The sequence below is a fragment of the Tursiops truncatus genome, chromosome 1, assembly GCF_011762595.2.
Source record: "Tursiops truncatus isolate mTurTru1 chromosome 1, mTurTru1.mat.Y, whole genome shotgun sequence".
Classification (NCBI taxonomy): domain Eukaryota; kingdom Metazoa; phylum Chordata; class Mammalia; order Artiodactyla; family Delphinidae; genus Tursiops; species Tursiops truncatus.
This window is the reverse complement of record NC_047034.1, coordinates 61,414,122-61,428,788: the sequence shown is the minus strand read 5'-3', so window position 1 is coordinate 61,428,788 and position 14,667 is coordinate 61,414,122. Positions and strand designations below refer to the sequence as shown.

The following is a 14,667-nucleotide window of genomic DNA, read 5'->3' as shown; positions in this document are numbered from 1 at the left end:
CAAAGAGGTAATTTATCTGTCTCTCTTAATCATGAATGGGGTGCCAGGCAGAGAGGTGAGACACCCAGGTAGAGCCGCATCACAGAAAGCTCTTAAAAGGAAATTCTTCCAAATCCAAGGGGTCAATCCTGCTCACCCCAGGGAGGTGGTCCATTGGTGAACAACTGTCAGGAAAATCTGGGCACATCCCTCCTTAAGAAAATTAAACGTGTCTGTCTATGCTATGATAATCCAATAAGTGAAAATTCACACTCGTGAAAATAGCTAAATTAGAAAATGAACGCTTGCATTACTAAATGATTCAATAACACTCTCCTAAGTGTATATATATATTTTTTTTTTCTTTTTTTTTTTTTTTGTGGTACGTGGGCCTCTCACTGTTGTGGCCTCTTCCGTTGCGGAGCACAGGCTCAGTGGCCATGGCTCACAGGCCTAGCCGCTCTGCGGCATGTGGGATCCTCCCGGACCGGGGCATGAACCCATGTCCCCTGCATCGGCAGATAGACTCTAAACCACTGCGCCACCAGGGAAGCCCTCTCCTAAGTATATTTTAAGCGTTGTTATAATATTCTCTTCCACAAAACTTTCCAAGGGCCTCATCTAGCAGGGGAAGGTCCCCTTGTATGTGGCTGATATTTTCTTTTATAAAAAGCAGTTTTGGGGCTTCCCTGGTGGCGCAGTGGTTGAGAGTCCGCCTGCCGATGCAGGGGACATGGGTTCGTGCCCCGGTCCGGGAAGATCCCCCATGCCGCAGGGCGGCTGGGCCCGTGAGCCATGGCCGCTGAGCCTGCGCGTCCGGAGCCTGTGCTCTGCAACGGGAGAGGCCACAACAGTGAGAGGCCCGCGTACCGCAAAAAAAAAAAAAAAAAAAAAAAGTAGTTTTGTTGAGGCATAATTTACATACATAAGGCATTTTCTGAACCTATATGTACTAATAATATACGGAATTTGGGTCACTTGTTCATTCATTTAACTTTTATTTTATACCAATAAAAGGCACTCTGGCTCTGTGTGTGTGTGTGTGTGTGTGTGTGTTTGTGTGTTTTAGCTTTCTTTTTGCCTGTCCACTGTCTGCCTTGCTCAGACAGCCTGTTGTCTTGTTGGTGGGCAGGTCAGGGCCTGTGGCATTAACGGGCAAAAAACTTAAAAACAATGGGAACTTGATCAAATGAGGCTCCCCTGCAGCATCAACTGTCCCTATCCGGGGTTTCCTCACGGTAGGGATGACCCAGTGCTTTTTTGCACCTCCTGAAATAGTTGAAGGCTGTCCCCCTGCTCATGGAAGTGGCCAGTCTGCCACCGTCAGGGCCTCATGGCTAGGATGAACTAACATGGTCCAGCCAGCCGCAGCCCTCTTGCAGTTGCCATTCCAATGTGAGGCCTCGTTCCACACACCTGAGACCCAAGTGCCCAGCTCAGGAAACACCATTCCTTTACAACAGGGCAGCCTGGCGGCCCAGAGGAACGATAGCTGGAGCGAGCATCAAAAGTCCTGGGTTCAAGAGCTGACTCTGCTACATGACATTTGGCTGATTTATTGATCTCTTGGACCACCATTTCTTCCCTGGTAAAATCCAGAAGTAAAACTTGAAGGTGTCTATCCTTTCCAGCTCATATATTCCGTGATTCTGTCACACCAGGGCAAGGTCACAGAACATCTTTGGGTCACAGAAAATCTTTCCCAAGAGGCTCCATCTACTGCTCTTATCACTGAAAGTACAACTCACTGACAGCATCCCCCATGCCCACCTCTGCTAATCACAATATTACCACAGGCCCCTTCTGATTACGAAGTAGTTACACTACATGAGAGGTGCATTCCTGATGATTCTGCAAAATTCAAGTTAATTTCTCACAGGAATAAATACAAAATCAGAGTCACATTATGGTAAATAGTGCACATAAATTGAGACCTTATTAAGTTTTTGTATTGCATTAGTTTGAATTTACGTAATTCAAAACCCCATTACATGTGATGTGTATATTCCCTTGGAAAGGATTTTTTAAAAACCTTCAGGGAAAAGGAATGAAGGTGATGGAACAGAAAGATAATGTCATAGGGTCAAACTTGGAGAAAGACCATGGGTTTGAAGGAACTCTACCTGGAAAGCATCCAGGACGATAGAGAGGACTCCCTAGAGAGGACCCAGTGGCACAATACCTGCTTCCTTGGGTGATCATTCTGCACTGAATCTGAGAAGATTAGCCAGTTTTGAGGTTAGATTTCTTTCTTTTTTAAGTTGAAATTACTCCAGGCTTGAATGCTGCTGCAAAATATTCCACCCCAAATTTTTAAATCCCATAGCAGCCAAATCCTGTGTTTATCCCTTGGCACAGAGGAGCCATTTTGTGCTCTTCAAAATGGCTGACAGGAATTTTCTGAGGAAGCTATGGTCTGAAACCAACCAGCAATTAGATCGGCTTTGAGTCTGAGGCTTTCTGTTTACAGCCACAGCTAGAAACAAACAGATGTGTTTTTTCCAAACTAAAGAAATCAAGAAATTGTCATGAATATAAAAAACGGCTCTCCAAACCTTCCCTTTCACATCCTCCCCACTGGCCATTTTGGATTGCAAGAGTTTGTGATTATAACTTGATTCACAATCCGTTTTTGGTTTCCAAGTACCTCCCTCCCCAAGATGAAATTACAAAGCTTTGAAAATTAGAGGCACCCTTCCCCTCACCCCAGAGAGCTATTCCTGACGAGATACTCTGTTGAAATGGAAGGAATTGCTTTATAGCGGCCTCCCTAGTGGAATTATGGATGGGAACATTTAACAATACAGCATTTGCAATGGGCAGGTGAGAGCTGGCCAAGTTTTTAAAGGGGATTTCACAGGCCAGGTCAGCAGGGAGATGGATGGGTGAGCTGCGGTGGATACAATTATTTGACTTTCTGAGCTGTTCTTTTGAAGCCTCTACACTTAATAGAAAGAAAAATAATAAGCCTCTTTGCCAACCTTTTGTAGCTCAATCTTTATTGTTCCCACCGAAATCCAAAGAAAACAGACAAGATTCATTTTGTCCAGAAAGCATTTGTGTATTTTATATAGGTCTGGGTTTTGAAGCATTGATAGTGAAGTGGGAGAAAAGACAAAGATTTCTCTCTAATCTGAAGAAATCAAAGGGGGGAATTTCTGAAGCTCTCTAGCCTAGTTCAAAATAGTCTTGGTTGGTATCTCCTGATATACGCCTCCTTTGCTACTAAACTCAGCATGGAAATTAGCACAGGCTCACAAAACGATGAAAATTAGACCAGACCATAAAGAAGCAAGCCTGTAGGGAAATTAAGACTTTTTCATAAAACCTGAGAACACGACCTACAGAACTAGGGAAGCTTTCTTTTACCTGTGGGCTCTCAATCACTCAACATCCATCTCCAAGACACTGGCCTCATCAGTGCACTGGTTGGGCCAACCATCTACAGAATTGTTTGTTCTCCTTGGGGCACAAGAGAAGTGCTTGGTAAATATTTACTCATTGATAAACCAAGTGGTTTACCAGATGACTTGTTTTATTTTTGTTTAAGTTAAAAATTCCTTAATTTTTATTCCTGCTACCACTATCACAATTTACAAGATAATATACCTGATGTAAGGAAATGAAAAAGACAAATCTACAAGACATGAAAGACCTCAGGAATGTACATCTAATTGACACTACATTGCAGTAATCAATAGCTGCACTTTTTGCAAATTGTGGCTATGACAGTCCTGAACAAGAAGTTTTCCTGTTTAAGCTGCGATAACTTTTCTGACTACAGATGCTTGTTCCTTCTCTAGCACATTTTTACAGTTCCTCTAATGCACTTGGGACGACTGCCTCACAGCAACCTGCAGCTTTCCTGACGACTCCTCACCCTCTCCTGCTGAGAACTTCAACGCTTTTCTGCTGAGTTTTTAGAACCTTCTGATTCCATGCCCACCCCTCCACTACCAGATCCATAACCACCAACACAGGGACTGCTCAAGCTTCTTCCACCAAAACTGCCCCCCTTCATGGGCCCATAATTTGATTGCTGTTGCTCACTATAATTTCCAAAATCATTATAGTATCCTCCACTACCATAGTTACCACCACCAAAATGTCCTCCTTCATTATAATCATCATATCCTCTGCCACCACTAGCATTTCTACCACCTTGGTTTGCATATCCTGGTCCACCACCACGTTAGCCTCCTCTAAGGCTATAACCAGGACCATCACAATAGTTGCCACCATCACCTCCAGATCCATGATATCCACCGTCATCCTGCTGCCACCACCTACCTCCACAACTACAGGCTCCTCTTCAGCCAGCGTGTCCTCCATGACCCATAAAGTTGCCACATCCACCTCTTTGCAATCCCACAGACCACACTTCTTGCTTAGAAAAGGTCTTTTTCACTTCACAGTTATGCCCATTGAGAGTGTGGTGTTTCTGAACAACAGTTTTTATCAACTGTATCATGATCACCAAAAATCACAAAAGCAGATTTTCTCTTTTTTTCCACTCTGCCTGTCTTCCATAACGTCTATGATTTCAATCTTGCTATACGTTTCAAAGTAGTCTTTCGAATTAACTTCTTCTGTATCTTCTTTAATACCACCAAGAACAATTTTCTTCACTGTTAGATGGACTCTACAGAAGCCTCTCTAGAAAGAGCTCTCTTTGGCTTCACCACACACACATCAGCCTTGTGTGGTCCAGCACACCTTGCCGCATCCACCTCGTGCGACTACAAGAGTAGGTCACAAAACCAAAGGCCCTGGGATGTTTGGTTTGGGGGTCTCTCATCACCACACAGTCTGTGAGTGTGCCCCACTTCTCAAAATGTTCAGCACTCGGACCACCAATGAACAGTTTTCTCAGTTGTGCTGGTTCCTTCGGATCGTGGCCATGGTGCAAAGATATGTATAATTCTAAGTACTTTAGCAAGAACGGCAGATCAAGAAGTATTTTAAAGCAGCAAACTTTTTTTTTTTAATTCATATTTTCAACTGGGTGTTGCGAAGAAAAGACAGGACACAGAATTAAATTCTCGTCGCCTTAGAAAGGTCTGTAAGGCCTAAAAATGTGCCATTTGCACCATTTTCTGCCAGGCACCTCCTCCCTTTTCCTTCCAGTTCCACGCTCTCTTTCCCAACAGAGGAGCAAGGTGGTCCTTGTGGGCAAATGTGCCATTCAGATGGTTTGAATAACCAGATATTAAAAATAACTATCAGTCTGGCGATACCAACTCTCGACAGCCAGAGTAGGTCACCACAAGCCACCTTATTGAATTGCTTATCTATTCTGAGGGCAGGAAGAAAGAAAAGCATCAAATGTATTTTGACTCTTGTAGTCAAAACTCAGAGGATGGCCACCGTGGGAGGAACTGGTGAGAATTGGGGGAGCTGGTGACATTTTCTGCTGACGGGTACGTGTTCCTGAAACAGTGTGCTGGGCCTCCACTCTGAGAAGTGCTCACCGTAGGGAACTATTTGTGTTGGGTTTTTAACCTTGAGTTATGAGAACAACAATTTTCCACCTTCCTTTGTCACCTCAACGCCGGTAACAATGTCAACAGTGGGTCTGGGAGATCCCCAGGTATCTGGACTTCGTTATAAGGGGAAGACAGGGTTTCCACAGGTCAGGGTGGGAGTAGGGTAGGCATTCTAAGTAGAGGGAACTGGGAGGAAGGTGGAAAGAAAGAAAGACAGCAGGCTTACTTGGGAGATGGCAGAGTTCTGAGGGCAGTTGGGAGACCTGAGACGTCTCTGCATCTGTGAAGAAGCTGCTCCCACCTCTCCATGATCCTAGAGATTCTAGCTTGGACAGAAGTTTTCTTGACTCCCTTCTGCACAGAATGCCTGGAATGGGCTCAGTGAAATCTCAGCCCTGCCATTCTCCTGCCTAGCTCGTCAGTTCTAAGCTCAAGCAATGTTTGCCCTTCCTTCTACAGAGCTGTCCTGCTGCCACCATCCTCCTCTTAAATGCACACATTATACACAGAAAGCCACTCACTGGTGCACACAGAAAGACTTACCTGCAGACTCAAGACACGTCCATCTGCATACAAACAGGCGCACACACAATGCACCCACACGCTGGGACACACTGGAACACATGCACAAACACACAGCCTCACATACACCTTCACATGCACACTGGGGCACAGGCATCTGTACCCCCAGCAGAGCACACAGGTAAACACACACCAGCACATGTGCATGCCACACCCGCGCCGAGCTATAACCCACAGGACGGGGCCTGGGCACAGGCTGGTCTCACGCTGCAGCCCCGCTTCAGCGGCCTTCTCCCGGGAGCACGCTGCTCTGGCCAGTCTGTCTCCCACATCTTCAGATCAAAAGCCCCCGCCCCACCCCCAGGCTGTCTCTTCTACTCTGCCTGTAATACCTCCTCCCTCCAAGCCTCCACTGCCACTCCCAGCCAGCATGAAGAAAAGGCAGGCCTAACTCAGGGCCGACATTCACATGATGGCTTCGAGCCAGTGCTACATCTCATGCTGGGGACCTGGTGAAATGAAGGAACACAAGCTGACTTTCTAGTATCTACAGCGACAGAGAGAAGTGGTGATTTGTTTAATCCTAAATAGTCGTGTTGGTTTGTGTTCTGAGCCATCTTCCCCAACTCCAGGGTTTGGCAAAGGCAATGCACCTATAACCCAGCAGCCCTGCAAACAGCTGGAGAACCTCTCAGAGACTTCTCCTTTCCCAGCCCTCCTCCCAGTCAGCTTGGGGAGCGGCCCCACTAAGAGCCACCGATATTCACAATCTGGCAATTTAATGCTTCTGCCCTGAGCATCAGATTTCTTATCTTGGTTTGCTTTGCTCCAGTCAACAGCAAAAGGGTTTACACTCCCTGAGCTCAGCCCAGGCAGATGCAAGTGGACTCAAGGCTAAAATCTGACATAAGAAATTAAGAACTGAGGGCTTTCCTGGTGGCGCAGTGGCTAAGAATCCGCCTGCCAATGCAGGGGACACGGGTTCGAGCCCTGGTCCGGGAAGATCCCACATGCTACAGAGCAACTAAGCCCGTGTGCCACAACTACTGAGCCTGTGCTCTAGAGCCCACGAGTCACAACTACTGAGCTGCTGCGTGCCACAACTAGAGAAAGCCCGTGTGCAGCAACGAAGACCCAACGCAGCCCAAAATAAATAAATAAATAAATAAAATTTATGAAAAACAAAAAAGAAATTAAGAATTGATTATAGATATTTGTCATTTAAAGGTAATTCTCCCACTCCTTGAGGATTTATATAAAAAAACAAATCTCAACCCAGCATCTGTGTGTAATAGTGCGCTATTCTTTCAGAAAACCTCATCCCACAAAACCTTACACCCTGTATGAAGATACATTCTTACCAAACAGATTGGTTAACGGCTACTATTTAGGATCAAGTCTTCTCAAATATGATTTAATTTACACTTTGATTTACACATTTGAGTTCCACCTATGCATAACGTGGTTGGCGGGGGAGAGGACGGGGGGCGGTACCTGCACGCACAGAAAGGGGCCGGTCCCTCTCAAGAAAAGCTCCAAAATAGGTATATTTTATTAAGAGCAAAACAGAAAATATGGATTTTACCAATTGGGGAGAAAATGATTTCACAACTGTAATAATAGGCCAGAGAAAAATGCAATTCTATATTAACAACCAAATACTTCATACTCAGCAGAAAAACATATTTAAATGAGAATATTCAGCATCCAAACAATTATTTCTTCAGAAATTGAGAGGAAAATCATAATACGTGCTTACTAAGGGGAAATACCTTCAAAAATCTGCTTCAGAATTCAGTCATCTGATGTATAATACTGCAAATTGACAGCAGGCCTGGTAGACAGGCTGCATAGAACATTCGAGAGCACATACCTTGACCAAGGGATCAGAGAAACCGTGTTCGGAGCCTGGTTCTACTCTGAGGCGAGTCACCAAACCTCTGAACCTCATTTTCTTTGTTTATAAAAAGAGAATCTTAAAATCAATACTTTTTCTGCTACTTGCCATTGGATGGTTATGAATGAAGGTGCTGGAAAGCATTTTGTAAACATAAAGGGACGACTGTACGAACAGAACAGTGGTCTGGACCAGCGAGGATCCTGCCTGTCCTTGTTTGAATGCTTTCTATTTATTTTTTTCCCCTTGAGCCTGCAAATTAGTTGCTGAGTAGCACAAATCATAACAGGCAACCGAAGCGGACAGTGGAAGCTCCTAACATTTCCACCACTGCAGTTTAGCTGCTTCAGACCTCAATTTGCTTTCTCTTCAAGTCAGTGCTCACCAACAAAGTCCTTGTGTGGCCATAAATCTGCATCCGACGCACAAGCATAAGGGACAAGGCAGAAAATGTTAGAATCTGTCCTTGGATTTTTCACAACAGAGGCTCCCACTGGAGAGTTAAAAATATTGTGGTAAGGGGGAAGTCCGGATTTTTTTTTTTTAAGTTTTAAGTTTATTGTTTATTTGGAGCTTCAGGGAAGAATGAAGTTTAGGTTCCTAATTCTACGAGCCAATACCAGTGGGGTGGGAGGCTAGGTAACTTAAACGTTCTTGAAAACTTGGTAATTACAAGACCATACGCAATTCATTTCACAGATGCGAAAACTAAAGAGATTCCTGCCCAAGTTTACTGCAATTTAGTGACAAGGGAAGACAAAGAAAGCATGTTAGTACCAGGGTTTCCACGTTCTTCCACTGGGAAAATGATATCCTTTATTTTGTAGGTTGGGAAACTGAGGCACACATGATAATGACTACTGCTTTTCGAGCACCTCTGGTGTGTAGGCACTTCCGAGCAGTATCTCCGCTCCACCGTGCTCTGCATGAGGTAGACATGGTTACCGCCATCTCACAGAGGAAGAAGGGGGCTCCGAAGGTAGGCAACTGGCCACAGATCAGGACTTGTATCCAGATCTTTCTGGTTCCACGGTCTCCTCTCTCCCTCCACCCTATCGCCTGCTCCAGAAAAGACAAGAAACACTTGCAGACGGTCAGAGAGTTAGGGAAAAAAACTCTCTTTCCTTGACAGAAAAACTGTTTAGACTTCAACAGAAGTCTAAAGTATCCTGTGAAATGTTCCTTTACTTTAACCTATTACTTTAATTGTCAGCCCTGGAGAAATTAGCCCAAGGAAGTAATTCAAAAGAAATTTTAAAAGCTACAGATGTAAAGATTTTCTTGCAGCATTAGCTATAATAACAAAAATTAGAGACAGCCCAAATGTCCAACAATAAGGAAATAGTAAAGAAAATACGATGCATAAACTATGGACATTTACGTAGCGATTAGAAACAATCATGAAGGCTAAGTATCAAAAAAGATGCTCAGAATAAAATATTAAGGAAAAAAAGCACTTGAAATTGTTTTTGTAATAACAACTATATAAAGATATTTAAACACTTATAAAAATACTGGAATGGAATATTTTTTAAATTTATAACTTCCTCTGATTTTATGATATTTTGGGTAAAATACCTCAAATTAAGAGAGAGAAAAAAAATGATAGCTAGTTGGGATATTTACTTAGTAACTTAGACCAATTTGGACTATAATGATTAGATATCCTGCTTTTCTTTTTTTTCGTTCTATATTTTGAAGCAGTTGGGCAATTGAATGCGATTTATGCTATAATCCACAAACTCTTATTTTTCTCCTTGGTGCCTTTCATTAGTTTATTAATTCATTAGTTAATCTCCAACGGTGGTAGCCTTCTTTATTTTCTGCTTTTCCCTAGTGTTAAAGCCACGTCAGAAAAATGAGCATCTTTCTTTGTCTAATTCTCAAGATATAGTGTTAGTTGAATCATATGAAATTATCATTTTTGTAGGTCCCAAATAAATGAATATAGGAAATTTCATACGGTCCAACCAGAAAATTTTAACAACGGTAGGATTTTGTCTGAAACTGTCCTTGTAAATCATTTTGAATCCATCTGTTTACTCAAACTGCCCTGTCCCCTCCACCAGCTTAGTTTCTGTGTTTTTTTAAAGTACTTTGTTTAATGCTAAGTTCTCTAGAAGAAAGGTCCAAATAATGCCACTCCAATATACAACCCCCCTCCATAAACCATTAAAGTGAATTTAATCACATGGAAAGGTCTAGATTTCCTTCATTCACCCACCTTTCAATTCACTCCACAAATATTTACTGCGCGTGATCTCTGCTCCAGGCACTATGCTAAGTGCTGGGACACAACCCTGAGCAAGACTGAAGCGTCTTTTCCCTCAGAAAACATAGATTGTGTTTGAGACTGGAAGGAATGGCTATGTATGTGCAGTGACTAAACTGACTGTTTTGTTTCAATTAACAGATCAAATGACTAGTTTGATTATTTTTTAACCAAATGGACTTTATGTTTGCTCAAATTGATTAAATCTACCGTCACTTTAATGTTAATAAGAACTAGCCCTGGCCCAAGCAGAGAAGAAATTTATTTTGAACTATCGTTGCTATTTATTTAATCAGTTAGCTGACCCATAGGTAAATAAGGCTCAGGAGAAAAAGGATTACAGAGTGTGTGTTTGGACAACTCTAAAGCAACACAGTTCCCTAACGGTGCCTGAATCCTTCAAAATAAAACAAAACACAGTGCCCAGGGATTCTTGAAAGTAAAAGTGTATATCCAGTAAAAAATTAAATCTAATTTTTTAAACACAAAGGCAAAAATAAAAAGAATTTTAAAATAAATTCAGCAGTGGTCATTCACCTAAACAAGAGTTGCCCAGCACCGTTTCTGGGGCACGTTTTGCCGCAGCAGATGTGTAAACAGGCCAGCAAATCTGAGAACCACCAAGGTAGAAAATGAAGTAGGTCATCTGGATGAGCAGAGCCAGATGACCAGAGGTCAAAATAAACCATTGGTGGAAACGCCATCGACGAAAAACTTTTCCTGGCATCACACAAAAGCTTCCCTCAAGCCCAGCTTCAAGCAGTTTAAGCAAAGGTCTGGTTTCGAGGAGTGCTCACTTAAATACCCTGGTCACTGTGCATCCACCACACCAGCCGTTTGGCTGCAAATTCTGGATGGCCACCTTGACCAGTGATGACCAGGGGGGCTGTGCTCTAATTTGCTCCCCCTAACTACTTATATGTATTGTCAGTCATGTTTTCACTCTGGGGGAATATCCCTTACAGAATAAGTGTCTCAAAAAAATAGAAATGGTAGCTGTAATGCTCATCCTATGACCCAGCAAAGTTCTGATGCTTGTTCACAATGGGGCCCACCACTGGGAGGGATCGCTGCTATGTTCCTGAGCTGTTACAGCTTTGCTCAGAAACCAAAAGAAGGATGAGCTGCATTTCAACAGATGGAGGAAATGCCCAGTGCTGCTTTACAACACAATCAAGAGCAAATTAAGAATCCTAAACATGGGTTTCCATTTCCTGTCCCTGGATAATGAGAACAAGAAAACAGGCCAGGATGTAATAATTAATACAACTTTCACGTATTGATTGTTTAGTACATATCAGGCACATAACATTTACTTCTCATTTCCACAGCTCTGCGACGAAGGTTATTCCTACTTTAGAGGTGAGAAAACTGAGGCCCAGAGAGGTTAAGTAACTTGTCTAAGGTTGCACAGCTGGGAAATTGGCAGCAATGTGACTGGCCTGACTCTTCCCACGACACCTAGGAGCATGCATTTCCTGAGACTTTGTGTCAAAGCTGCATTTCCTTACAAAGGAAGGACCAAGGTCACACTGACCACTGTGAGGCAGGGAGTTAGAGGCACTGAGGAGTCGAGGGCTCTGCAGGCAGAAGTCTGCCCATGCCATTAGACACGCCATCTTAATCTCTTCCAGCCTCGGCTGACCGTCTTGGCAGACTCACCCAGGGAGATCTCCTCAGGTAGACGGACTGGGTCGTTATTTGCCGTGATCTTAATGATCTGGGCATTTGCAAGAAAGTGCAAATGGAAAAGTCTTAGTAAAAAGAAGATGCTTTAAAAGGGTTCGGGGATGAGTAACTTAACTGAGCAAGAAAAGAGGGAAGACCTCAACTCGAATTCCGTCAGTCAGCAGCCTTTCTTCCAAAGGAAATCACAGAGTGTGTCTTCTCAGCCAACACGGGCGCCATTTATGGCCCTCGGTGTTAAAGGCCTCTCTAAGCCTCCCCAGCCTTCCCTCAACAGGGCTAGGACACTTTGGAAAACTTTTGTCCAGGAACCTTATCTAAAATTAGCTGAAATTTCCATCTCCACACCAGCAAAGCAAGGGGCATTGAAAGATGAATCTAAGGCTTTTCTTTCTGTGGAAATGGGGCATGGCCCCCATCTTGTCTTCTGGGTGGGGTTTTGTTTACCACTCCTGGCAGCCACCAGCACCCAAGCAGCTTTTATTTTCTCATCTAATTCCATTGCCCCAGCCTTGGCCCCAAGACCCAACACAAATAGACCCCTGAGGAAACTTCACATGGTAGAATTATCTACCAAGTGCCGTCCCCCGAACCTGAAGCCCAAGGTCTGAATCTACTGCTGTCAGCAGTTCCCTCTGAAGTCATTGAATTCACAGGCCATTTTGGCATCTTGGGTCCTCTTGTGCCCTGCACGCGAGGATGGGCTGCTCTGGGCTCGCCCTGGTGTTCTTACCTATGGCACTGCGTGACTCATACCCAAGAAGGCTTTTCTGAGAAGAGAGCTGTGATCTTACAGAAAACCCCGCAATTTCTTAGTCCTCGAAACCCCCGAGGTGCTAGGCGGCAGCTGTGCCATGTTCCCTGGCAGGAACAAAAGTGCCAATGGCCCTTCCTGCCCTCCCACCCTTGTCGCCAAACTCCCTCCCACACCGAGGTGAGCTGTCGAGTGGAGGAATGACATTGGTTTGTGACCACTCTCCTGGTTTCTTTAGATTCAAATACAGCTTGTCCCATATTTTGGAAAAAATGCCAGGATGCCAATGCCCAGAGGCAGTCCATTTTGTCTTCTTTTCACTTCTTCTTATTATCTGAGCTAGAAAACACGGTAAGGGTAAAAGGATTCTAGAAAAGCCGGACTCTAAGGGCTGGAATGAAGTGAGGAGTAGGTTCTCTTGTTGGTTGGTTGTTCCTCGTGGTGGCTACTTAACAAGTCACATCCTCTCATCTGTCCCCTACATTCTGTCAGCATCTCTGGCTTTATGGCCTCAGACAGAGAGCTGCCTGAGGCAAGAGGCGGTGGGTTAGTCACTGAGCCTGGATGGGTGTGTCATCAGGCAGCCCTTGGCTGTAGGCTACAGAGACAGCCAAGTCAGAGCTAAGCCTAGACACAGACCCTGAAGAAGGCCACTTCCCTCCTTCATTAACCCAGTCAGTCTCTGGCCCATCAAGGTGTTTCAGGTCAGCCAGGGCCACAGCCATGACCCTCTCTAACCAACAACAAATGCAATGTTTTTTGTTGGCGAAGGAAGAAGCAAAGGGGCTGAGTGACGGAGCCAGCAAGGGGGTGAAAGAAGAATACATAAAGACTAGAAAAGTGCCTCAGCATGAAACATGGCCTGGCTGACATTTTCTGGTCCCTCCCGGCTTCTGTTAAATACTCCCTCTCTTCTTGTCCACATGGGGCCTGCCTCAGTTTCTCCTCATCCTTTCCCCACCACAGACTTTTCTCTCTCTTTTTGTCACTGGAAAACTCCATACTTTGCACAGGTGTGTTTTCGAGCAGCTGGCTCTGAGCTGATGCCCAGCCTGGCCTTAATGAGGCAGATGCCTGCATCAAGCCGGACCCTCCCCGCTCAGCTGCTCATTGATTTGGGGAGGGCAGGGTTTAAAGGAGACACTGGCGCCTCACCAGCCCTCGGCTATCTCCCTCCACCCCCGACACACACGCACAAAGGGTTCCAAAAAGTTCCTTGCCATCGATACATCCGATACATCCGGCCTTACCTGTAACTGGGAAGTGTGCCTGCAGGGTGGCCACCGTAACAAGCGCCATCCACTTCATCTTGTCCTTCCCCAGGATGGTGCCTGGGGGCAGAGGCCGAGGCAGCCGTGACTGGAAGAAGAAGAGAAAAGCAGTCTCTTTGGCTGCAGCCTCCTCAGGAAGTGGAGGACGATGGGGCCTTTGAGAAGGCACCTGCCAGCAGGGCCAGGAAACTCATACTCCTCCTTTCGGTTCACAGGCAGGAAGCTCTGGAGGTTTGAGGGTTTGGTGGGGGGGGGGCGGCGGTGTATGTGCACACATGTAGGCGAGTGTGTGTCTGTCTGAATTTTTGCTTTTTTTCTCACTTAACCGTTGTTTTATTTTCCTTTCTTCCTAATTTTTATCTAACTCCTATCTTGATTGGTGACGTCAATCCCTAGGCAACTACAAGTTCCCAGGGCACGTAAGAACATTCGCCGCTTTCCTAGATTCGTGTGTTTTATGGCGGTTGGTAAGACGACAGAGCTCTGGATTCAGAGTCAGGCGAAATGGAGAGACAGAATACTTGGGCCATAGTGCCATCTCTGCTACCTACCTGCTGTGCAGCCTTGAGTAAGTCACTCAGCATCTCTAGACCTCAGCGTCCTTACCTATAATGCCAAGTGTTGGAGTAGATCTGAGGTTGCAGATCTGAACTTGGCCTGAATTTGGACCATAGAAAATACTATAGCTCACGTAATACTTCAAACACTCTTGTTAGTTGTCAGCATCTAAACATTAGACTAATTTACAATAATAAAAAAAGATTAATACCAAGAAATAAACTTGATAGAAAGTGTAAGAT

The 14,667-nt window shown here is 44.6% G+C and overlaps 1 protein-coding gene across 1 annotated transcript in view; it reads right to left on the bottom strand.

Annotated features, from left to right (window-relative positions):
• CD247 (CD247 molecule) overlaps positions 1-14,451 on the bottom strand; it is a 78,288-nt gene extending 63,837 nt beyond the window's left edge. Inside the window, exons 1-2 of the mRNA XM_033855548.2 lie at positions 14,419-14,451; positions 13,847-14,036 (exon numbers count right to left, since the gene is read on the bottom strand). Of these exons, the coding sequence (XP_033711439.2) occupies positions 13,847-14,036; positions 14,419-14,451 (223 nt within the window). The remainder of the gene's footprint in view (positions 1-13,846; positions 14,037-14,418) is intronic.
• Positions 14,452-14,667: the final 216 nt, after the last annotated feature.